Source organism: Hyperolius riggenbachi, chromosome 2 (genome assembly GCF_040937935.1).
Source record: "Hyperolius riggenbachi isolate aHypRig1 chromosome 2, aHypRig1.pri, whole genome shotgun sequence".
NCBI lineage: Eukaryota > Metazoa > Chordata > Amphibia > Anura > Hyperoliidae > Hyperolius > Hyperolius riggenbachi.
This window is the reverse complement of record NC_090647.1, coordinates 364,696,212-364,721,732: the sequence shown is the minus strand read 5'-3', so window position 1 is coordinate 364,721,732 and position 25,521 is coordinate 364,696,212. Positions and strand designations below refer to the sequence as shown.

The 25,521-nt window shown below is 41.2% G+C and overlaps 1 protein-coding gene across 5 annotated transcripts in view; it reads left to right on the top strand.

The window, feature by feature from the left end:
• MAGI3 (membrane associated guanylate kinase, WW and PDZ domain containing 3) overlaps nucleotides 1-25,521 on the top strand; it is a 506,679-nt gene that overhangs the window by 285,190 nt on the left and 195,968 nt on the right. For 4 of the 5 annotated variants that reach the window (XM_068269717.1, XM_068269716.1, XM_068269721.1 and 1 more), the window contains exon 3: nucleotides 141-260. The exons of the other annotated variant lie outside the window; for it this stretch is intronic. In XM_068269717.1, coding sequence (XP_068125818.1) covers nucleotides 141-260 — 120 coding nt within the window. The remainder of the gene's footprint in view (nucleotides 1-140; nucleotides 261-25,521) is intronic. 5 annotated transcript variants of the gene reach the window in all.

Sequence of the window (25,521 nt, the reverse complement as noted above, 5' to 3'; positions counted from 1 at the left end):
ATTTGAATTCTGGCCTCTACTTTGCATAAATCTCCAGGGGCCAGTTCTTCCTCTGAAATGTATCTTTTTAGATCATTGGTCTGGTAACCCTAGCTCAGCAGTCTTGAGTCTATACACTCACAGTGTTTGTTTCACTTTAGGTACAACGCGATCACCAAGAGACGGAGAAGTCCCAGGTGTTGACTATAATTTCATTACTGTGGAGCAGTTCAAAGCTTTAGAAGACAGTGGAGTATTGCTGGAGAGCGGTACATATGATGGTGCGTACATGTAGGCGTATTATAGTACATGTAGGAAGTAACAGTTATAAGAGTTACTAGATCGTCATTCAAGATGTGCTATTGTAAAACTAACCGCTCTCATTTATGTTAGTCATTCAGTCAAAACACTTAACACTTGATGTTAGTTTGCATTATTGATTTTTTTTTTCTTTTTTTAACATTTAAAACTTGGGCCAATTTTTAAAAGTGTTAATTTGGCCCTTAACTTTTGCTAGAAGAATGTTGGGCAATACAGTATTTAAAGACATGTTTTACCCCTAGTTGTGTAAAAAGCAATGAAGATATTTCTGCATCTTTGCTTGCCTTTCACTAGGTGTGTTTTCCTTCAGAAGTTGCAGAAATCCTAAAAATGGGTGCACTTTCCTGTTTTAGCACTCTAACAGGAGTCACTGTGTATTACTCCTCTTATTGTCACATGACAGCCAGCAGAGCTAGAAATGGCCATCAGGCATTGAGAGTCAGCATTTTCAGCTCACTTTTAATGCCAAGTATCATGGGAAGTGTAGTCCTATGTCTAGCAAGCTGTTAGTAAGGGAGACAGCATCAACTTTTCCTAAAGGGGCCCACACACTGGTCGGTTTCTGCCATCAACATATGGCTGATTCGACCGATCTGATCAAATTTTTTTTCCGGACGGAAAATCTAGGTCTATCGGCTGCTGGCAGCCGATCGATAGCCTGCAGAGTTTTATCGGATCAAATGGTGCAACACTGCATTTCGATCAATTTTCATAAGATTTCATTCTGAAATCTATTGGAAATCTGTCCCTTGTGTGTGGCACACAACAGATACTGTAGATTATTGGCAGATTTGACCTGACAGGCATCTGACAGGAATCTTATCTGATGGTTGAATCTACTGCAAATCTATAAGTGTATGGGTACCTTTATGGTGCAGTGGAGGTAAAATGATCATGCCATCAGCATATTTATTTATTGTATCGTATTTGTAAAACATATTACGTAGGATATTCAGAACTATTTAAAGATATCAAGCTTTATATTGAAAATTGTAAACATACTTTATTGAGGACCAAGAATGTGAGTGGGGTATACTGTGTAATCTTGGTGACCCACTTAATATTTCTGGCTGCTGCCTCAGGTCCTAAACACAAGATAATTAAAGCCTAGCTTTTATTGGTCTATTAAAATCTTCTAGAAAATGGGTGACACGTGAATAGTGCAGGGTGTCTCTAGAGTACAACTGTGGGGGATGGCCACACTGTGTGTATGAGGTCAGTATCCCACAGAAATAATGAGCTATGCTGATCCTGCTTAGGGACCACTAAGCTAAGTAAGCTAAAGACAACTCTGTATGTTTCACCACAAAACCTTTTTTTTTGTCAGGGGATACCCAAGTTAAAGTTCTAAAGTTGCTGAAACTGCTATGACTACATAAATGCAGAGTAATAGTTGATGGTACAATTCAAAATGCAAATCGGACAGACATGGGAGTATAGCAAGATCACGATGACGCTCTTGCAAAACAAAAGTTAACACAAGCAAGTTCTAAGAAGACTCTGTTCATAAGAAAATGCACATGCACCATCAGTCCATGTCTGTGCAATTTAAATGGCAATGACCTCAGTCTTGGGACATCTTACATCACAACATTGCTAAGTGTAGCAACATCAGTGGCAGCTGCGGGTGTGGAGGTGGGTGGCGGGTACAAACAGGGGACAAGATACAGCCATTTTGCATCTACTGACGCTTGGTCACGCTGCGTTCCACCTTCTAAGAAGAATCCGTACTATATGAACCCGTGTTTTTCATCATGTCAAATGTCAATTCACATTGCTCCCTTTTCCTCAGTTGAGCACAGAATATAATGTCCCTGCCTGACTTTAGATTCAGTTTTTGCGGTATAATCATTTTCCTGCAGATGTTTTGTTGAATTGTGGGAATAAAACTAGAGCACCTACAGAATGTCCATGCTAGCTTAGGGTCAACATATTGAATCCTAAAATGTTTGATGTTCAGTGTCACAATACATCTTTGCTAGTACAGGGGTTAATCACATCTTGGAGAACTGGAGCAAATTGCACAAGTAAAACTGTACAATGGAATATTCCTGTGAGTCAGTTACAAATACTGTATACCCCTTTTCTTTTCACATACATATTTATGGGAAAATGTGAAAAGATGTGCTATTTTAAAATGACCTTTTAAATAAGTGTTAAAAATGTGTGTGTTAATTGTGAATCATCTGCCGTGATCAACAGGAAATGGGCTATTCATTCTTCAATTAATTAATGTTTTATTTTTCTTTCCTTTTTTCCCTCTGCAGTTAGATACACTTGAGATTTGTGATTTAAGTTGAATTCAGTATTCTCCCATTACTCTGTTATGCAAGAAGGGGTGGGGCTTGATTAAGGGTGTGTCAGAATCACACTTTTTCTTCTGCCTTTGAAAAGGAATTGTAGTTAGGATTGTAGTAATTACAGTTACTGCTGGATTATAAAAACCTAGCCTCTCACTGCCATTAGAGGTCTAAATATATGGTCTGTATATTGTAGAAAAAAATCCTTTAAGTTGTCATAAAGTGAAAATAGCAGTATAAATAAGTTACATGGTGTGATCATAGTATAGTAACTATGAATCCGATAGTGGGTAAATTATTTCTAGTATAATAAATGATCTGTAGATAAAGCCAGCTGTCTGAGAAGGAACCCAAGGTGAGAGACATATGGAGACTGACACATTTATTTATTTTTAAACAATGCAGATTGCCTGGCAGTCCTGCTGATCCACTGCATCTAATACCTTTAGCCATAGACCCTGAACAAGTATGCAGATCAGATGTTTTTGACAAAAATGTGACAAGATTAACAGAATGTTTGTTGCGTGTGTGGTTCAGACATTAATTTTTGACCAGAAAGATTAACAGGACTGCCAGGTAACTGGTATTGTTTAAAAGGAAATAAACATGGAAACCTGACCTTGGGTTCCTTTTAAGCATTCCTGAGACTGTTGCTATGTATAGATCTAACAGAAATTGTGGCGGTCATGGGAAAAAAAAAAACAGAATGGCAGTTCGGAAATTTAATTATGAATGGCAAATTATTTTACTTGCAAATTAATCAACATTATCCTATACAGAATATACAAGATAACAAAAAATACACTTTGATTGTAGACCCAGGAACAGCTTTATTACTGCTGTTGTTGTGGCAGTGTAGCCTATTAGTGTTTAGCAGCAGACAAACAAAGCCAAGAACAGCAAAAAGTTAAAGTATTCTAGATAAATAGGTTTTTCTTTCCCCTACAAACCTTGAAATCTGCACATGTAAACAAATCATGGAAGAGTTTAGATAAGACTAGAGGTTTGATGGATTTGCTTGCATATTAGTTTTGTTATCTGGTAATAGAAATTCCTTCAGATAACATATGCATTATAATGCTTGATGTGAATCAATTCACTAATGTTTTTAAAGAGGAGCTGTCAGCCATTCTATCTCAGAAAAAACAACACATATATAAGTAGATGAATACTTGCTCTACTTACATAACATATGTATTGCACTGTCCACATTTTGATTTTAGTGACTTTTCTTCAGTAAAAAAAAGAGAAAATCCTTCTTAGCATTTCCCATCTTAACTGTGGATATTTTGAAGCTAATCCTGATGTAATTTCCTCTCTTACTATCCTCTGCCTGATTTGCCTGCCCTTCACTATAGAAAGTGCATTGTCTCAGCATGAGATTTTATGCCCGACAGTTACTCTTTAAAGCTACGTCTACACGTAGCGATCCGGCTTATCAATTGAGCCGCTGATGTGGCTCGATTGATAAGATCCGACAGGTCGGATCTCGCCACCGCCGATTCCCTGCTCGTTCCCCACGAAGGGACAATGGCAGGGAATCGAGCGGAAGATAAGCGGCGCCGGCGGGGACGAGGGCGGATCGAATCCGACGCACGCGAGGGCGAGCGGGGACGCGGCAGGTACGCGGCAGGTACGCGCGGGAATGCGGAAGAAGCGATCCGGCGGCTAATCGAGGCGCCGGATCGCTACGTTTAGATTAGGCTTAAAGCTTAAAAGGACCTCCAGAGCCCAAATGAAAATCCGGCAGCCTGCAAGTAAAAGAAAGTTATATTTACCCGAGAAGTCTTGTCCTGTGATGCCGTCCCGAAGTCCCTGCAGCACCCGACTTCCAGCGCCTGACCCCGCCTCCAGCGCCGGAAGTCGGGTGATGCAGGGACTTCGGCTGGCATCACAGGACAAGACTTCTCGGGTAAATATAACTTTCTTTTACGTGCTGGCTGTCGGATTTGCATTTGAACTCTGGAGGTCCTCTTTAACTGAAGTTTTCACATGGACAAAAATCACGCTGAGATATTTATGGATGGTTACAAATATGCATGTCTTTCCATAGTCATTATCTGTTTTTACATACAGAAAACCAAAAGTTTCTGGTATAATGTTTGTGTTAAGAACAAGTAAAGACAATGGTTTTAGTCAGCAATATGAGGATGTAGGCATTGTTCCCTTATAACGAACCGTCCTGATGCGATCGTGCGCACCAGAGAGGGGAGATTAAGCTGTCATATGACAGCTGACCTCTCACCTCAGTGATCAGCAGCCATCGCGTACGGCTGCTGATCACGTGATCACTATGATCGCTGGCGGATCATAGTGATCACTTACAGAGCTGCGGTGGTAGGGGGGAAAGAAGAGGATCCACTCACCTTCCCGCCGTTCCCCCACTTAGTGTCAATACAAGCAGGGAAGCCAGCGAGAGCGGAGGTGTCTACAGCTGCTCAATGCTGGAGGCTGGGAGGTGAGTAAAGGCTGCTGGCAAAAGGGGGACAACTGAGGCAGGGGACACACAGCCCAGCAAGCCCTAGCAGGGATCCGGCTGCTTGACCCCCCCCCAAACGTGCGCCCCCCCCCCCCCCGCATGTAAAATGCCTGGTCCTTAAGGGGGGGTAGGCAGCCGGTCCCGAAGGGATTAACCTAATTGGGACTGACGTAGTACCAATCTACGTCCGGCAGGTGGTGCTGCTGCTCTGACTGGACGTAGATTCAACGTCGCAGTAAATGAAGCGTCCCGCCGCGATCGCGCGCAACCGAGAGGGGAGATTAAGCTGTTAAGGCTTTGGTAAGAAAAACAATTCAGATGCTGTGAAACTGTTAAAGAAACACCAAGCCTTTTCAGTGCTGCTGATTAGATTTTTAGTCTGGAGGTTCACTTTAAAGCGGTATAAAACCCTGACATAATATTCAATAAAAACATGTTTTCCTACTTTTTATATGCCATACAGTTATCATATTTGCATTTGTGCATAAGTATTATTATTCATTTAGAAATTACAAGTTCACAAAAGTACAGCTTTTTGCTTTGAGAGTTGACTTTGCATTTTATTCATAACTGGTTTTATTCATTATGTATTGAAGGCAGAAATGCTTTGAGTGTCTGTGTCCAGGAGCTTCTGCACAGTCAGAGAATGTCACATTCCTCACTTGATACAACTAAGTAAACACAAGATAACATTATCTCCACTTCGGATGCGTCCAGATTTTTATGCACTGAACTTTCAAGTCTTGTGTGTAACCCTTTGAATGCTGTTCTAGTAAAAAAAAAAAATGCTGGTTGTATACAATATGCTGTATATAATTTTTTAGAGCATAGAAGAAATGCTGGGTTTCATTCCGCTTTAAGAACAGTCTAATTAGTTTTCACCTTTTCTCTGCTCTGTTTCTCAGCATCTTTTAGACGGACCACTGAACTGCATGCTTGCCATCACATAATTTGATTTTAGTCTGCCGCCCGCCAGTGCAGTTTGGTGCAATTTAAATACAGCCCAATTGCAGCGGTTGTAACACCACGAGTGTCAAGTGCTGACACATGGTGGTGTTGATAGGCAACAGAGGACCGCGACGTCACGTCTGAGCAAGGCTGAATCTGCACTTGGATGTGACTTGAGGGGGAGGGTGGTTCAGTACCAAGTGCTAGCAAGAAGAGCAGCTGACTGACGGTGAATTCACTGCCTGAATGCTGCCCGTCTGAAAGAGGCCCTATAATAGTTGTTTCTCATCTTACCAGCAGCTCCATGCTAGAGATAAAATACAGTACATCTCACTTGTTTTACCACATGCGCTATTCTTTGTGAATTAACATTTGTGAGCTATTTAACTCACAAATCGGTAATTTGTCTTGCAAGTCTGTAATTTTAGTTTTCCTTGAAGTAAAAGTTTTGAAAGTTGACATTTATCAAAATGTTCAGTAATAATAGTTTTTTTGCTTAAACACATGCGGTAATACTTTGTGAATTGAGGCCAAAATGTTGCTTTTTAACCACTTCAGTCTGCGGGCGTTTTCACCTCTAGGACAGAACAATTTACAGTTTTCCCAGCAGCACTCCTTCCATTTATTTGCCAATAACTTTATTACTACTTATCACAACATCACAATCTATATTTTGGGGTTTTTTTTGCACCTATTAGGATTTCTTTGGGTGGTACATTTTGCATTTTAACGTGAATAATAAAAAAAGGGAAAATATTCATTATTTCTCAGTTTTCAGCCATTATAGTTTTAAAATAAAACGTTCCACAGTGCATAAAACCCACACTTTTTATTTGCCCATTTGTCCCAGTTATTGCAATGTTTAAAGTATTTCCCTAGCACAATGTATGGTGCCAATATTTTATTTGGTAATAAGGGTGCATTTTTTCAGTTTTGCGTCCCTCACTAATTACAAGCCCATATAGGCAAAAGATAACCGTAATATACCCTCAGAACATGCATATTAAAAAAAGTTTAGTCCCTAAGGTAACTATTTATGTATTTTTTTTAAAAGCTTGTCTTTTTTTCCATTTTTTAAATAGATTTTCTTTTCTTTTTTTTTGTTTTAGCTACAGAGGAGCTTTATTAAATGTGTAATGTGTTTTTTTTTTCCTACTTTAATTTTACTTTTTGGCCACTAAGTGGTGTTAAGCACTCTCCTGGAAAATAGCAGGAAGTGCTTGATCATTTTATTAAATTTTTTTACATTTTGTCACATTACGTTTTTGTGAATCAACATGCCTCATGATTGGAGGCATGTTGATTCATTCACAGGGGATCAGTTGCCTCAGGGTAACACTCATTCCCCTTCTGCAATCGATCCCCTGTAATAGGGGTGTGAAATGAGTATGCACCCGACAGTTACAAGCGCGCACCCGCCGCAGCTCAGCTGGACGAATATTTTTTCGTCCAGATTGCCGCTAAGTGGCTCCTGCTGGACGAATATATTCGTCCACTTAGGCTTAAGTGGTTAACATTTGGTGTCCTGCAGTAGATGTTTTCTACTTTTTGATTCAATATTTGTCAAATATGTAATAATCCAAAACCATAATTCTCTAAAAGCTAGCTAATAGCCAAGGTTAGGCTTGCATACCAAGACTACACATGCTAGCCACGGCTGTGAATCTTGCATGTGTGCGTATATCGGTGATTTGGAAAGTTTTTGTTGGCTGTAAACGAATGAGGTCCGTGTTCCTTCTGTGAAGATCACAGCTTTGGCATCTTGGCCTCACTGTGGACTATTTGCTAGCAGCTTTAGTTGACGTTAAGCAATACATGTACATTTTATCGATTAGACATTATATTTGATTAAAAAAAATGGAGCTTACAGGAAATCTACAGTATTAAAAACCACTTCCCTACCACAGGTTACTTACCCTTTAAGTCTGAAGCCAATTTAAAAAAAATAGATACTCACCTAAGGAGAGGGAAGGCTCTGGGTCCTATAGAACCTTCCCGTTCCTCCTAGGGTCCCCGCGTTCCTTTGCTGGTTCGCCTGTTAGCAGTCTTTTTACGGTGGGTAGGAGACTGTTCTCTCTTCCGTTATGAGAGGCTTCGGCAGTCTTTGGGAGCCCAAGTGCTCCTCCATACTGTGCACTCGCACTCCCAAAGACTGCCAAAAGCCTCCCACGGTGGAAGACAGCAGTCTCCGATCTATCCATCAAAGACTGCTAAAGGGGGAGCCAGCGGTGGAGAGTGGGGTCCATAGGAGGAACGGGATGGCTGTACAAGACCCAGAGCCATCCCTCTCCTTAGGTGAGTTTTTTTTTTAAATTGGCTTCAGACTTCCTTTAAATACCACAGCAATTTTCATATATCAAGCCCCTCCTATTCATTCGCAAATTATTTTGTCATTTATTACACTAAAATTATCTATATATTGTTTTCTTCACCACAAATAAAGCTTTATTTAAGCACTACTGTGTGCTAAGAATTATTTTATATAAAGCAATGAGAAGGATGCACACCGCCTAAAAGATAGTTGGATGTGCCATGGTTGTCCAGTTCACCAAATAGGAAAACTGTAGCAATAGTAGCAAAGAATGTAGCTGGCACCATTTATATGTACTTTTCTTTTTATTGCAAAATCTTGCATAAGACTGTCACATAAATCACCAATATGTTGGAGCATGTCGTCCCTTTCTCAAGTTGTGACAGTCTCAAGAGTGTAATCAATATCACAGTATTTATACCTCATTTTTTATTTTATTTGTATCTTAAAGGGAATAATCAGAATGAATTAAAGAAATCAATATTTTTCAGTTTTAAGCCTTTATAGTTTTAAAATAAAATGTACTACTGTAGGTAAAACCCACACTTTTTATCTGTGCATTTGTCTTAGTTATTACAGCATTTTAAGTGCTGTCCCTAGTACAATGTATGGTGACATTTGGAAATAAAGATGTATTTTTTTCAGTTTTGTGTTTCTTTATACTATAACAATAATTACAAGCCCTTAGTTAAAAATAACAGTAATCTACCCTCATGAAATACATATTGAAAAAAAACTCTAAGGTAACTATGTATGTATTTTTTTAACCTCCCTGGCGGTTAATTTATTTTGACAAATGGGCAAAAATCCTTTTTTTTCTTTTAAAATTTTTTTTTGTTTCATGTAAAGCTACCAGAGTGGTAGCTACATGAAACACCACTAGAGGGCGCATGTGGCCCTCTAGAGCGATCATCACCGGCATCAATAGCAAACAGGGGAGTGCGTATATAACGCGTTCCCCTGTTTGGCTTTTCCTGTCGCCATGGCGACGATCGGCATGATGTCATGGACGATCCAGCCCATAGCGCTGCCCGGAACTCATTGGTCCGGGCAGCGCAGGGCTCTGGCGGGGGGGGGGGGGCCTTTTCCGCGGCTGCGTGCGGGCAAAAGCCGCTGAGCAGCGGCGATCGAGCTGTGTGCGCGGCTAGCAAAGTGCTGGCTGCGCGCACAGCACTTTGAATGGGGCGAATCGCCCCAACAGACCCTGTGAAATCCTCCTGCGCGGCATAGCCCGAGCTCAGCTCGGGCTTACCGCCAGGGAGGTTAATGCTGTCAGTTTTTTGGGGGGTTGTAGAAATGGTTAATAAGTAATGGGGATTTTTTATTTATTTATTTTAATGTATTTAGCATTTCTTTTAAATTGTTATCAACAAGATGACAGTAAACAGGATGAAATGTTTGTGTATTCTTACTTTTGAGAATGACCAATGGCATCTTGCTGATGCTGCGGATCACGACAGAGGTGAGCGGATCCGCACAATCGGCAGTGGCGGAGGTAAACAAACAGATGTGTATATCTACTCCCCTAATCCGCAAGTGAAGTTTTCAGGGGTGTAGGTATGCATAGCAAGAATACAGAAGTGGTTAAAATAAATTCATCAACATTTGAACTAAATAACAACTAAACTTTTTTTTAGATTACCTGCTTTTCATTCTGATAAATTGAAGTAATGTCAGCAGGACTGCATGTGGGATTGTGGGATTCACCACAAATCATATAGTGTGTATAGGAATGAGACCCAAGCCCTGGATGTATCCAAAGGAAAAGCATCCTTTGAGTTTTAGGTTGACTTTCAGTTTCTCTTTTTAGATTGAACACGATGGACGTATGTCTTTTTTCAACCCAAATAACTATGTAATTATGTAAGGTCAACATCTGAAAGGAGTTTGTATGTTCTCCCCATGTCTGCGTGGGTTTCCTCTGGGCACTCCAGTTTCCTCCCACATCCCAAAAAACATACAGATAAGTTAATTGACTTCACTCTAAATTGGCCCTAGACTACAATACATACACTACACAATACATACATAGACATATGACTATGGTAGGGATTAGACTGTGAGCTTCTCCGAGGGACAGTTAGTGACGAGACAATATACTCTGTACAGCAATGCGGAAGATGTCGGCACTATAAATTACTAAATAATAATAATAATACATTTGGAAAAGCTGCAGTCTAGCTGGTGATGGGGGAATGAAGGGATTGTCACGTACTTTCATGGTGCCCTCCTTCCTTCCTGTCATTCAGAAAATGCTGCATAAAGAAGCCAAGGAACAGTAGCGCTGCAAACTCTGGGATCTTGCCAGTTATTACTTATTATGAAAAATAAAACTGTGTAGAATGAATTTGTTTACAGCTTCATTTTAATTGCAGAAAAGACAAAATTACAATATCAAAGATTACTAAATTGATTACTACCCACAGTATGCGGAGATCTACCGGTATGTGCATGTTTACAGTTGCTTAATTCCAGCAGAGAACATTTCCTGCTCTCTGTGCCAAGTCTTGGATTATATCTGCATAATGTTCATTTTTATAGCTGCACCACTTTATATTATGGCTTTTATAGGGGGGTTTGTTCTTATTTTTCTCTAAACGCTGGTATGTTTGGAATGTTATAAACCTGATGGCAAACTATGTTTTGTGCCAGCCAGATCTCCTATTAATGGCATACTTTGTCTGCTGCAGAATAGTTCCGAGCATAAATCACGCTTGTCTATATTTGTAAACTTAAAAGTCAGTATGTTCTTATTTTACAAATCTCTATCACATTTATATAGAGCTAATACTTTTTGTACAGAGCTTTAAGTACATTTAACCAGTGCTATCGCTCACAAGACCCTTAAAGAGAACCTGTACTGAGTAAAAATATTTAAAATGAACACATGAGGTAACTTCAAATGAACATTACATAGTTACCTTGCCATCAGTTCCTCTCAGAAGCTCACCATTTTCTTCTGACAATAATCCCTTCCAGTTCTGACAATATTTTGTCAGATCTGAAATATATCAGTTGCTGTCAGTAAAATATCAGTTGCTGTCAGTTATAGCTGAGAGGAAAACTGATGTACCATGTAATGTCAATGTTTTCCTATGGCTCAAGTGGGCGATGTTACAGTTTAACTGTGTGCTGACCAGAAAGCTGTTGTGGGTAATGGCCATTTTCAAAATGGAGGACGGAAAATTCCCTTGATCACAGTGAACAAACAGGACGTGGGACAGGAGAAAGACACTGAGGAGTAGACTACATGGAAGGTAAGTATGACTTGTGTATGCTTATTTTGACTTTTAATTCTCAGTTCAGGTTTTCTTTAAGTGAGGTGCATAAGGTAATGTCCCTATATTAAGAGTGACTAATTAAGGTAGTGATGGGATAAATGACAAGGTAATTATTGTACATTCTTGTGACCTGGCTGACCAATGGAATTTTATGCAACATTAAAGTAAGCAAAGGCTGGCATTTACTGCTGAGATCTAAATTTCTTATGGCATTATTACAGTAAAAAGATAATTCATTTTGCAGTAGTCATGTGCATCATTGTATTTTTATAAATAGAACAGTACCATAATTTTCAATTTGTTACTCTTTTTTTTTTTTAGAGGTTCCAAAAACATACTATTCAGTGCGTGATAAACCGTTCAAACCAAACAAATCAAGACTGCTGAAGTGTAGCCCTGACATAAGCGTGGAACCCACTTACAAACCACAAATTGCTATTGCAATCGCTAGTGGTTTTAATGAGCGTTTTGTAAGCGATTTCATGAGCGTTTTCTGGCGATTTTGGTAGCGATTTTATAAAGTGTAAGCTTTTTGCCAGCGATTGTGTTGCAATTAACGCTTTTAATTCTGATTGGTCCTTTCAATTAATTTTATTTTTTTTACAGTGTGCAGTAATTTAAAAACGCTAGCAAATCGTTCTGTATAGCGATTCATAAGCGATTACGCCAGCATTTATGTTTTACATTGCAGAAACGCTAACGCTCAAAAAATGCTGCATGTCCTGCGCTAGCGTTTTTGCTAATCGCAATTGCTCCAGTGGAGTTTGGCCCATCCATTAACATTAGCTGAGCGTTTAGGGAAATAGCTAGCGTTTCCTTTTAGGGAAATCGCTTGTGTGTTTTGAATCGCTCCCTATACGCTCAAAAATCGCTCTAGTGGGTTGTAGCTCTTAATCCTATTCACATATAGAGATGGCCCGAACCTCAGAGTTTAGGTTCGTGAACCTTCGGCAAACGTTCGATTTGCGCAAACTTTCGCGAACCGCAATAGACTTCAATGGGCAGGCGAACTTTGAAAACTAGAAACACTTATGCTGGCCACAAAAGTGATGGAAAAGATGTTTCAAGGGGTCTAGCACCTGGAGGGTGGCATGGCAGAGTGGGATACACACCAAAAGTCCCGGGGAAAAATCTTGATTTGACGCAAAGCAACGTTTTAAGGGCAGAAATCACATTGAATGCTAAATTGCAGGCCCAAAGTGCTTTAAAACATCTTGCCTGTGTATACATCAATCAGGGAGTGTAATTAGAGTACTGCTTCACACTGACACACCAAACTCACTGTGTAACGCACCACAAACAGCTGTTTGTGTAGTGTCGGCCGTGCTGGACTAGTGCGCACCATGGCGAGATTGCTCTTCCTCATTTAGTGATATCAGGTAATGTCTGACTGCCTTATCAACTTTCTATGGTTCTTTCTCTACCGTTGTTAAAGCCTACATCTATTTTTTTTTAAATACTTGTTCTGCTTGCTGTTCAGTACCTGCAATTATTATTATTTATTGAATTTATAAAGCGCCAACATTTTACGCAGCGCTGGACAATAAATATATACGATACAAGGATGACAGACATAACAAGGTTATACAACATAGAACAAAGTTATACATGCAAATTGTACAAAATACATGATCATGCAATATGGGCTGGTTAGGTAGGCCCAGTAATACAAGTACAGGCTGTCATAGGACAGGAGTACATGATCCTGTAGATTACACTAGGGAATGGAGGACCCTGCCAGAGGCTTACAATCTAAAGGGTGGGGTGGAAACACTAGGTGGGGCTGTTAAATATTCAGTAGAGAGTTACTGTGTGGTAGGAGGTGGGTAGGCCATCATAAAGAGGTGGGTTTTGAGGGCTTGCTTGAATGAGTTGAAAGAGGTAGCAAGTCTGATGGGCGTTCCAGAGGGTGGGGGCAGCTCTTGAGAAATCCTGCAGACGGGCATGGGAGTGTGAAATGCGTGGGGTGGTGAGGCGAAGGTCGTTGGAGGATCGGAGGGGGCGACCTGGTGTATACCTGTGAACAAGCTCCGAGATGTAGGTAGGGCAGGTTTTGTGCACAGATTTATACGCCAGGCATAGAATCTTGAAAGTTATTCTGAAACGGAGCCAGTGCAGGGATTCACAAAGAGGAGATGTGGGTGCGGAGCGGTGCGAAGAATGGATGAGTCTTGCAGCTGCGTTCATCACTGATTGCAGGGGAGCAGTGCGTTTCAAGGGGAGGCCAGAAAGGAGGGAGTTACAGTAGTCAAGGCGGGAGATGATGAGGGCATGGATGAGCAGTTTGGTCGTGTCCGGAGTTAAGAAGGGGCAGATCTTACGGAGGTGGAAATTGCAGGCTCTGGTGATGTTTTTGATGTGTGGGATGTAGGAGAGTTCAGAGTCCAAGGTAACTGTTATCGATTGTCAGGTGGAAATCTGGGAGGGGTGCAGCAGCATGGGCTGAAAGATCAGGAGCTCAGTTTTGTCTAGGTTAAGCTTCAGGAACCTAGCAGACATCCAGAAAGAAATTGCTGAGAGACACGTGGAGACCTTGTTTATGGTGGTGGATGAGAGATCGGGGGTATGGAGGTAAATCTGCGTGTCATCGGCATAGAGGTGATATTTGAAGCCCAGGGAGGAGATAAGCTTGCCAATTGAGGAAGTGTATATGGAGAAAAGAAGGGGGCCCAGAACAGAGCCCTGGGGGAACCCAACTCCGAGGGGGGCAGCGGTTGAGGAGGAGCCATTCAAGGAAGTTGTGAAGGAGCGATTGGATAGGTAGGAGGAGATCCAGGTCAAGGCAAGACCATGGATGCCCATGGACTGTAGTGATTGGAGGAGGAGGGGGTGGTCAACAGTGTCAAATGCTGCGGAGAGATCGAGGAGGAGCAGGATGGCCTTTGGCAATTAGAATCTTTTGTGGAGGGCAAGTCTGACATTGTGGGTGACCACGGGTAATGGCTGGGGAATCAGGGTTCGATTCCGGTCCAGAGTGGGAGCCTTAGAACTTGCTACCACCACCGCACATCCAAGTAAGGACCCATTTTCTGTATAAGTGATGTACCTGCCCTGACCGTGCTTTGCAGACCAGGCATCTGTGGTCAGATGGACCCTTGACCCAGCGCAAGACAAACCAAATCAAAAGCGTTTGCCAAGAATGTGTTATGGAGGGCAAGTCTGCCATTCATTCAACTGTGTGAAACTTTCTATGGTACTTTCTCAGTACCATGGTGACCACGGGTAATGGCCGGGGAATCCTGGTTCGATTCCGGTCCGGAGTGGGAGCCTAAGAAACGGCTACCACCACCACACATCCAAGGAATGCAGCAGGCATGGCATGCACCTCCCGAGGTAGTGACCAAAAATAACAATACAGGAGGACTTTCGAGGCCCTGCTGTATATGACACTGATAGACTGTACTACCTTTAATGAGAATCTGTTATGGAGGGCAAGTCTGCCATCCATTCAAGTGAAAGGTATACACTGACTACCAGGTATAATACAATGTGCATTCAAGGATGCAGTGAAAGGTATGCAGTGACTGCAAACAGCTGTTTGTGTAGTGACGGCCGTGCTGGACTGGTGCGCAGTCGCACAGGTGCAGTTAACAGGTATGCACGGAGTGGTATATCACACTGCGTGCACTCACGTAGGTAGGTGGGTGCACTGTGAACAACAGGTAGGTATATGCAGTGATGGGTATTACAATGTGCACCTGTCACACACAGACAGGTACTGGACAGGCACAGTGACACTGCGTGCGCTCAGCTCATGTAGGTAGGTGAGTGCACTGAAGTAAACAGCAGCAGATAGGTATATGCAGTGATGGGTATTACAATGCGAACACGGTAAATCCAGCGCTGGAGACTTGGGCGCAACAGCGCAGGAGACTTGGGCGCAGCCGGCGCCACCATAGGCCGTAATAGGAACTACGGCTATCGCAGGCACAGGGAGTAACTTCAGCGCCGTCAGAAGACGGACCTGAAGTTGCTTTTAAAACAATAATTCGGATTCCAGCGATTGCTGGAAGCCGAATTATTTCATTCCCCCACTATCCATGTCGGCCTGGAAGGGGAATAGTAATTAACACGGCCCGGACTTGTGCGGCAGCAGGATCAGCCATATACTGGCTGTGTCCTGCGCCCAAGTCTCCGGCGCCGTTCTCTCTCGTACGCATTACAATGTGCACCTGTCAGTCACACACAGACAGGTACCGGACAGGCACAGTGACACTGCCTGCGTTTAGCTCACGTAGGTAGGTGGGTGCACTGAAGTGAACAACAGCAGGTAGGTATATGCAATAATGGGTATTACAATGTGCACCTGTCACACACACAGGTAGTCACTGAATGTGCTGGGCTGGGCCTGGCAGTGGCACACACAGTAGGAATTACCAAGGCTGTCTATGCAACACAAGTGTCAGTGGGACACACACACAAAAAAAAATAGATCACAAGAACAAGATTAGCTCTTAAAAGAGCTGTTAAGGGGTTCTTTCTTAGCAATAAGAATCAGCAAGGAGCAAGATAAGAAGCCTATAAGAGCCTAACTAAGCTTTCCCTATGAGAGTCTGCAGCAGCTTTCCCTTCTCTAATTAATGCAGGCACACGAGTGAGTCCAAAACCTGACGCTGCCTGCCTTTTATAAGGGGGGGGGGGAGTGGCTCCAGAAGGGAGTGTAGCCAGATTGGCTACAATGTGCCTGCTGACTGTGATGTAGAAGGTCAAAGTTGACCCAATAGTGCTCTATGGGGGCGAATCGAACTTCCGGTAGAGTTTGCAGTTCTCTGCGATCACGAACCATCGAAGTTCGCCGGCGAACCGTTCGGGCCATCTCTATTCACATATAGTGGGAACTCTAATGAACTGTTCCAGTTTTTTGTTGTTTTTGGGTTCTTTTTGCAATTTGGGACTTCAAACTTCACAGATGTCTCCTTTGATCTACATACATGCTTAAGTACCGGCCAGCCTGATTCACATGTATAGATGGTTAGAAAAACAACGTAGATCAGATTCCATGACTTAAAAATAAGCTCTGAAAACCAGGACTGTGGAGTCAGAGCAATTTTGGGTACCTGGAGTTGCTGGTTTCATGAACTGAAAAGTCAGAGTTAGAGTCAGATGATTTTTGTAGTGACTCCACGGCCCTAAAAACACTCCATCATGGGAGACTTTTATATAACCAAGTGGCTACAACGCCTGCCTCAACACAAGAAATGGGATCAAACATCAGTTAACAGAGCTAGCAACTCCTGTATATAAACCTCATACTGTTGGTAGCAGAAGACTCTTAATAGGAAACACAAACTACAGTGTGGTTTTTCTAGTGTCAGATAACACAGCTCACTTGTGTCTAACATTATTACCAATTTCAGAGCTCTGCCCCTTCTATATTTGAGAAGGACCAATCTACTGCTTTCCTCACACTTCTTTTTTTAACTCACCCCCGCTTAATCATCTTGTTTCTACTGAGACTTGCTTCACACAGGTAAAAAAAAAAAAAATTATCTGCCATTGTATTGCTGGGAAAGCACTGATTTAACATTAGTAGAAATAGGATAAAGAGGAAAGAGGCGCCCAGAATAGATAAAATGTGTTTAAAACAAATAAAATAAAAAAAAGCGAGTTGGCTTACCTCAATGAAGACAAATTCACGTATTAGAATTTTATTGCACAGGCAACACGTTTCGTGGGTGCATTCCCACTTCCTCAGGCCAAATAGCAGTGCCTAATAGTGCTTGTAGCCACAAATAAGGTGCCTTATTTGTGGCTAGAAGATCTATTAAGCACTGCTATTTGGCCTGAGGAAGTGGGTATGCACCCATGAAACGCTTTGCCTGTGCAATTAAATTCTATTAATACATGAATTTGTCTTTATTGAGGTAAGCCACCACACTTTTTATTTGTTTTAATGCATTTTATCTTCTCTGGGCACCTCTTTCCCCTTTATCATGTGCCTTCACCCTCCTTTCATCCCTCTTTGACCAGTTTAGGTCATTTGAGGTTTGTTTTTTATCAAGAGTGCGACCATTACCAGCTCCGTCTGGTCCACCCGAGTGGAGTCGGGGTTATACATTTCCACCTGCTTCTAATCGTCTGTTGCCCTTCTGCAACCCACCTTTGTGAGTATAATCCATCCGCATATTTTATATACTTCTGGTATACTTCTGGTACTGTGACATACTGCACCATGTCTCTGTGTTTTCTTTTTGCATGGTGCCATTTTTTTTATCCTTACTTTTTGTCCATTAGTATAAATAATTTGTTTGACTCTTGGTTTGACTCTTCTGTCTGACATTTAATCCTCAGCTTTTTATTGGATGAGTGTCTGGTGATTGTCTGTAACATTAGCTTCCTACTCTTACCAAGCATTTTAGAACATCATAATAGTTTAGGAAAGCTAGTTTAAGCATCTTTAAAATAATCTTAAAAGGGTTTGGCTTAACCACTTTATGACAACCTGACTTATAAAAACGTCCTGCTAGAGCCTCTTAATGGCTCCAGGACGTTTTTATAAGTCAGACAGTGCTGCCTGCTGCTGTGCACGTGCACACTTCCGCACACGCACATGCATTCTCCCGCACGTGCACGTGAAAATAGGGGGGGAAAAACCACCCAAAAAAAAGACACCTTTATTTACAAATACTATATTGTCACCATACTTTGTACTAGGGACATAATTAAAATCTTGTGATAACCAGAACAAATAGGCAGATAAAATGTGTGGGTTTTATGCACAGTAGCAGTGTTCATATTAAGACTATAGGATATGAAATAGGAGAAATAATGTATTTTTTTCATTTTTTCCTTGTTTTTCCCTTTAAAATGCATAGAAAATAAAGTAATTACTGAAAACAAATATCAACCCCAAAAAGCCCAATTGGTGGTGCAAAAAAAACAAGTTATAGATCATTTTGTTGTGATTAGTAGTGATTAAGCTATTGGCAGATGAAAGGGATGAGCACTGAAAGGTGAAAATCGCTCTTGTCCGTTAGGGTAAAAACGTCTTTGGGGTGAAGTGGTTAAAGAGGAACTTTAACCCAGGATCAAACTTCATCTTCATCAGTAGATGATACCCCCTTTTCCATGAGAAATCTTTACCAGTGCACTGATAACAGCATTGCTTATTTGTTTTAACAGCGTTAAACATAAGAATATAAACCATCAATACGTGTCATATACAAGGAGTTGACAGTTTACATTTAAAGGGACTCCGAGCAGTGCAAAAACTATGGAAAGATGCATATCATTTTAAAGCTCTCTTTCTCCTCTTTCCAATGATATATACACCGCCACCCTACGCCTTTTAGTTTTCACTATTTTCGCAATTGAAACTGCCGCGGCCGCGATTTCGATCGCGAAAATAGAGCAAACTAGGCGTAGGGTGACGATTTAGGGGTCGTCAGAAAGAGGAGAAAGAGAGCTTTAAAATGATATCCATCTTTCCATAGTTACATTGTATTACACAGGGCGACTTTTTCTCAAAGTCAGAAGCTCCATTCAGCAGAAGTCTGAAAACCACTGTGCCTGCGTTGCCGTGTCCTCGTTCCCGCTAACGGCACTAGGAGTGTACTGCACAGGCACAGACCATACTGGGCCTGCGCAAGTACACTCCTGGTGACATCATCGGGAGCGAGGACACGGCAACGTAGGGGCAGTGGTTTTCAGACTTTAAAGTCTGAAATTCCAGAAGTGAACCGGAGGCGGGGCCAGAGCATCGGTGAGTGGCTGCACGGCCACAGGATGTCTGTGGGGGACCATTAGAAGCCCCAGGTATGTTCAACTCATTTTCCCCCGACCCCCCTCCAGTATTCCTTTAAGTAACTCAATCTCCGCCTACAGGACCTGACGCCAATCGGCGTTAGGCGGTCCTGTAGCTGCCATCCTCCTACCACCGATCGCATTAGGCGGTTGGGAGGGGGGTTAATGTATAGTAACCAGTGCAACTGCTATAAAAATGCTTTTTTTTAATGGCCAGCAATTGTCAGGTAAATGTTTCAAGAAAATTACAGTAGTCTGCCTCTAAAATACTCCCAGAAATGGGCATCCATGTGTTGCCTATGTTAACCTATTGGACCTTTATTGTGCTGTCTGTACTGTAAATAAGTAAATCTATCTTTGCCTTGGCTTAATTAGCATTCCCAAGAGTTTGTTATATTGATGTTTTATATATTTCGTTATGTAAATTTCTTTGCCTTGTAGTCATTTCCTTTTTCCAATGTAAACATCTTTAATGTTTATAACATTCCATAAGAAGTAATGTTTTTACTGTACTTCATTAATTATTTTACTCATCTTTCCACTGCTCTATTTTTTTAAAGGGACAGTATCTCTTACTGCCCCTAATTTCTGCATTCCTTTTTTTTCTCCAGTCCTGTCTGTGACAATTCGCCTACTAATTCCGTCATATTATGTTACAGTTGCCATACAGGTCTCATCAATTAGAGACTTCTGGAGGTAAATCCACTGTGAGCACAATAAATGTTTAAGAATAGTTGGTGTGCTCATGCATGATACAATCTTGATTGTACGTACAATCAGTAAAATAAAATTAACAATTTTGTGCTAGAGATCGGTGGTAATATGCTGCTACCACTCTGTATTTAAAATGAGTCTGAGACCTCAGAACTAGCTTCCTAAAAGGAAAACTGTTAATTGCAAACTAACTAGCCAAATCAACAATTTTATAAGACAGTGCGGTAGGGTGTCTCTTTCTGAGGACATGGAGATCTTGGCATAAATCAAAATAACCAGATACAAGGGCAAAACTGGAATGATTCAATTGTTAGTTTATTATAAACTATACACAAAAAATATACATTAACCGACAGATAAATGTATCTGGCAGATTGAACAGATTGATTGGATACAAATAAGGAAGAGATGAGAAATGAGGTAGAATGTCTGATAAGTTCTAAATACTGTTTTTGAGCTGAAGGATTTCAAAGTCCATGCTGCAATCAAAAGTCTTTGCCTGGAGAAATCCAAGATGGTGTTTGGCCAGTGTCCTGATGGCCTGTTGATGATGGTATATGACAACAGATGACAACAGATGATAAAACAAAGGACCAGGACCTGAGTTGGTCACTGTGTTTTAACCCCCTCTTTAGCTGGGAGTGGTGATGACATGCAAGTCCAGCCTTGTGTAATTGGAACAGGAGGCAGTTCACCCTTCACAGAGAGAGATTTTGGCACAATTCCTGTTTTGCCTGTCTCTTCGTACTCATAGCTCATTTTATGAAATGGTATGCATATTCAAATTTAGTAGAATTTTACGAATCCACAGATATGACATATCACAAAACCACAAGATATGCCTGAGAACCTGTACCTCTCAGGACGGCAAAGACCCATTTGGGCGAGGATCTCCTGGAACGTGTGTCAGAATAGCCATAAGGACTTCTGAAAAGATGGTCCTCTAGTATTTTTCAAAAAGCTAGAAATCCCATAACATATGAAAAATATGGATGATAAATTATAAAGATGTTGTGTGACAGGAAATGTGCCCCTGTGCTTTGAAGATTCAACCTAGGCTTGGAGGTGTTAATACTCCTACAATTTTGGGGACTGCAGGTCTGGGAAACTGTACATTTTACAATTCCCGTCAACCTTAATCTGAGATGGATGGCCACTCAAAGTGGTAGGGGGTTCATGTGCTCCAGGAAGGATCCTCTAGCACGACCTTGCTAATTGTACCCCTGTCTAGTTGTGTTAGGAAACTGAGGGAATTTTAGGATTATGTAATCAAAATGTGATGTATTCTATATGACATATTCAATATGACATACCAAAGGTGTCACACTGTCCCTCATGTAAACATAATAGGGTGATAGGATGAACTAGTTTTAAGGAAAAGTAATAGGAAGCTTTTTGTTGAAACCTTTGTTAAAGCAAACCTGATTGAAAATAAGATTATGAGATAATGAATTGTATTTTGAGTAGGAAAGGAAAGAGCATGCTGCTACAGTCTCACAGTCTTATGCTACGTATGCACGATACAATTTTCTGGCAGATTCACCTGCCAGATCGATTATTTCCAACATGTCTGATCTGAATTGCAATCGCTTTTTCCCATTGATTTCTGTTCACTTCTATGAAAATTGTTCGAAATTCAGATCGGACATGTTGGAAATAATCGATCTGACAGGTAAATCTGCCAGAAAATTGCATTGTGTGTACCTAGCATTAAATTCAGTATAAGATCTGCAGTTGTAAGGAGACATGTAAATGGCCACCATGGCAGTGTGCGATATAATCTGGTTCATTTTCTCCCACAAAGAGAGATTTATGCTGGGCATACACAGCTCGATTTTGCCGCTCGATTCCACGCCCGATCGTTTTCCGTGCTCGATTCTGAAGACTATTCTCTTATCTTCCGCTAATTTTTCTTATCTTTTCTTATTGTGCTTCATGCAGAATCGAGTGCGGAAACGATCAGGCGGGAGATCGGACATGTCAGAAATGATCTATCGAGCCATCTAAATGGCTCAGAGTCGAGCCGTGTACCCTCAGCATAAATTGCCATTTGATGCCACCAGGTCCTTATTAGGAGTCTGTGTGCACCCAGAGGAGTTTCCTGCATTTGACTGCCTCATTTGCTAATTAATTGCCTCATTTGCATAGATAAATGCACTGTTAGTTTTGTCCTTTTAGGGTCCTTTTTCACTTAAGGCTTGTACACCACTTTTCTGCCCAATTAGCGTCCAAACTTGGTCTGTTGGACGATAGGCATGTGAATGTGTGACAAATGACTTGATAAGTGTCTGATAACAGGCGGCTTGCCCGATCCCACTGGCAATTCAACTCACATGACTGTTGGGTTTGAAATTGTGTAGTTGGCCACATGTGTACAAGTCATTGAACGATTTGTACTTTTTTCAATGTGGCCATAACATGCAGTTATTCGCTTACGTGCACAAATATGCAAATGAGTTGGTCGTTCATTTGGTTGGTGTGTGTAAAATGCAGCTGTGAAAGCAGAAAGCATTCGGTTGTGCGGTCAGTCATGTTGTCATGTTGTCAGGTTGTTGCGGAAAAGTTGCGGAAAAGTTCAACGTGTGTATGAACCTTTATGCGCTGTGGTAGAGGTGTGGTTTGGAATAATTGGACTGCAGCCAAAAAGTGGCACTGCATTTTAAAGCTGAGGTGGGGCCAAAGGAAAAAAAATTAACATGCGACTTCCGGTGCCCTCCTGGGAGTCACAGGGTAATACACTGCAGGTTCTGGGCTACTTCTTAGGCATCCCGGAACACTTCCATCACCTCGCAGGCAGTGAGCCATGGCTTATTGATTTTAATGGCCACTGGCAAGCTGCGGCAGAGGTAAGTGATGCGGGAAGTGTAAAAGGGGCCTTACTCTTGTAATGCAAAAAGATAGAACAGTAGACGTGGTACTACAAATACACATGCTTATCTAATTTCACAGGTCAATTCAGGTAAACTTTAAGTTTCTTATTTTTTAATGCAGATAGTGTATTTGCATTAATTATCAATGTTTGCCTAAGGTTGGGCGAACATCTGAAGTGTGCAAAAGTTGTGCCACAATATGTTTTCCACCCACCATGCATGCTTTTTACTAGCAAAAAGATCCACAATTTCTCTCAGCTGTTCTATAAAACCACTCGTGGTGCATGTCGGCAGTTTTTGTCCCGCTTGCGTTAACATTTAAAGGACCACTGAAACACACGAAAATCTTAAAATGTAAAATATATGTAAAATTATACAATTACGAAGTACGTTTCTTCCAGAGTAAAATGAGCCATAAATATTCTCCTATGTTGCTGTCACTTACAGTAAGTAGTAGATATCTGACAGAACCAATAGGTTTTGGACTAGCCCATCTCCTCATGTGGGTTCACAGGGATTTCTTTATTTTCAAAATGCATTTAGTGAATGGCAGTTGCTCCGTCCAACTGACAAAAAAAGTGTACAGCGAGCAGGGAGGCTGGCCAGCATCTTTGTATACATTTTTTTCAGAGAGTGTCTTTATAAAGAATAAAGGCCATGCTGAGAATCCCCTATGGAGAGATGGACAACCCAAAACCTGTCGGTAATGACAGATTTCTACTACTTACTTTAATTGTCAACAACATAGGAGAAAAGTAATTTATGGCTCATTTCACTCAGGAAGAAATGTATTTTTTATTTGTATGTGTTTTAAATTTTAAAATTTTCGCGACAGTGCCTCTTTAAATGTGAATAGGTCTATTGATTAAAGAGGAGCTGTTAGGTATAGGGTCTCAGAGAAAATAAACACATATATCAGTAGCTAAAGATTGGCTGTACTTACATTACATATGCATTTCACTGTCCACGTTTGGATTTCACAGAATTTGTATATAGTATATGCAGAGATAGATGCTCCTGACAGCTCATGGCAGGCTCCATGTTTGTGAAGCCAAATGTGTCGTCATGTCCTGCCTGCTTCTGATCACAGATAAGCTCGTTCTTGAACAACACGGTGTGCAGTGAATATTAATGAGCCATGTGGCTAGGAACAATAGCTGACTCCTGCAGTGAAACTCTGCCCCGAGATTTATCAGTGTTTCGCGCTGGACTGAATAGAAGCTCCTGTACCGTCTCATTAGCAGCCGAGGGGAGGGCCCCAGAATGCTTTGCAGTTTAGCTGCGGCTTGCGTCTTTATGGGTCTATAACAGACTTTAAGATAAGCACACATCAAAGGTAACTGAAATGTTTATCTTCACTAATGGCTTTTGAGCTTCCTTCTAAACTGTTTAACACAGGAGAATAGAGGTTTAAATTAGCTTCTGCAGCCTGACAGTTACTCTTTAACGTGGGTTGTCAATTAAAATGCATTAAAAACATCTGGAAATGCCAGCCCAACACTCATCCATTTGTTGATTGAGAAATTCTCCCATAGGGTTTGTTCACACTGGGTGTGATTGCACAATGCTAGTGCAGTGTCACCCTATGAGGGTGCTCTCATAGCAGCGTTTTGATTTTTTTTTAATGGCTGCATGCATTTTGTTTCAGTGCTGTTTAGCCTTAATAATGCACAAAAATGCACATTCTTTCAAAAATTGCTTTGAAAATCGCTAAGCGATTATTGATTGCGTTTTGCAGTGGGAACTATGCTTTTCTCTCTCTGGTCAGCTTAGTCATAGTTACAATATCATATGACATTAAACAGCCAATGGGAGCTAACATCTTGGAGAATGCACAGTGCTGCTCCACTCACTGATGCCATTGCAAGTAGACATCGGATTTTGATAAACAAGATAATGTTTTGTTTTTGCAAATAGCTATAAATAGATATGGTCAATGAGATGTCGATAAGTAGAGATGATCACTGTGACACAAATAACTTTGGCTTGCATACAAATTTAATGTAAATTGTATGCAGCTTGGAAGTGGGCTGGTCAAATTAACTTCCTGTCCATTTTGGCTGGGCTAATACCAAGCTGCAAACAATTGCTTGCAATATTTGTGCCAGCCCGAATTCTTAGTATCTCAATGACCATGGCTCATAGTAGAGAAATGAGGTGAAGTGTCAATTTATAATTGGGCCCCTCAAAATAACGTATTTGACGTCTGATAATCAAGGCTGTTGATATATATTTGCAAACAAGCTCTGCTCAGTGATTACGCAGGGCTAGAAAAAAAAATTGTCTGAACATTAATTTTATAAATATCTCTTGCTTTTCAGACTAGGTTCGCAGTTGCAAAACGCATTCATTATGAGTGTTAACTGCAATGGAGACTGAATATATACTTTAATAAAAAGCCTGCTTGCAGGGACTTAAAATAATGCGATCAGTTACGACGCAGTACTGTGAACAGGCCCATAGAATTGTATGAGCAATGAGCTGACAACTGACCACTGTGTACAGGGCCTGAAGGTTTAAAGAGAAACTCCGACCAAGAATTGAACTTTATCCCAATCAGTAGCTGATACCCCCT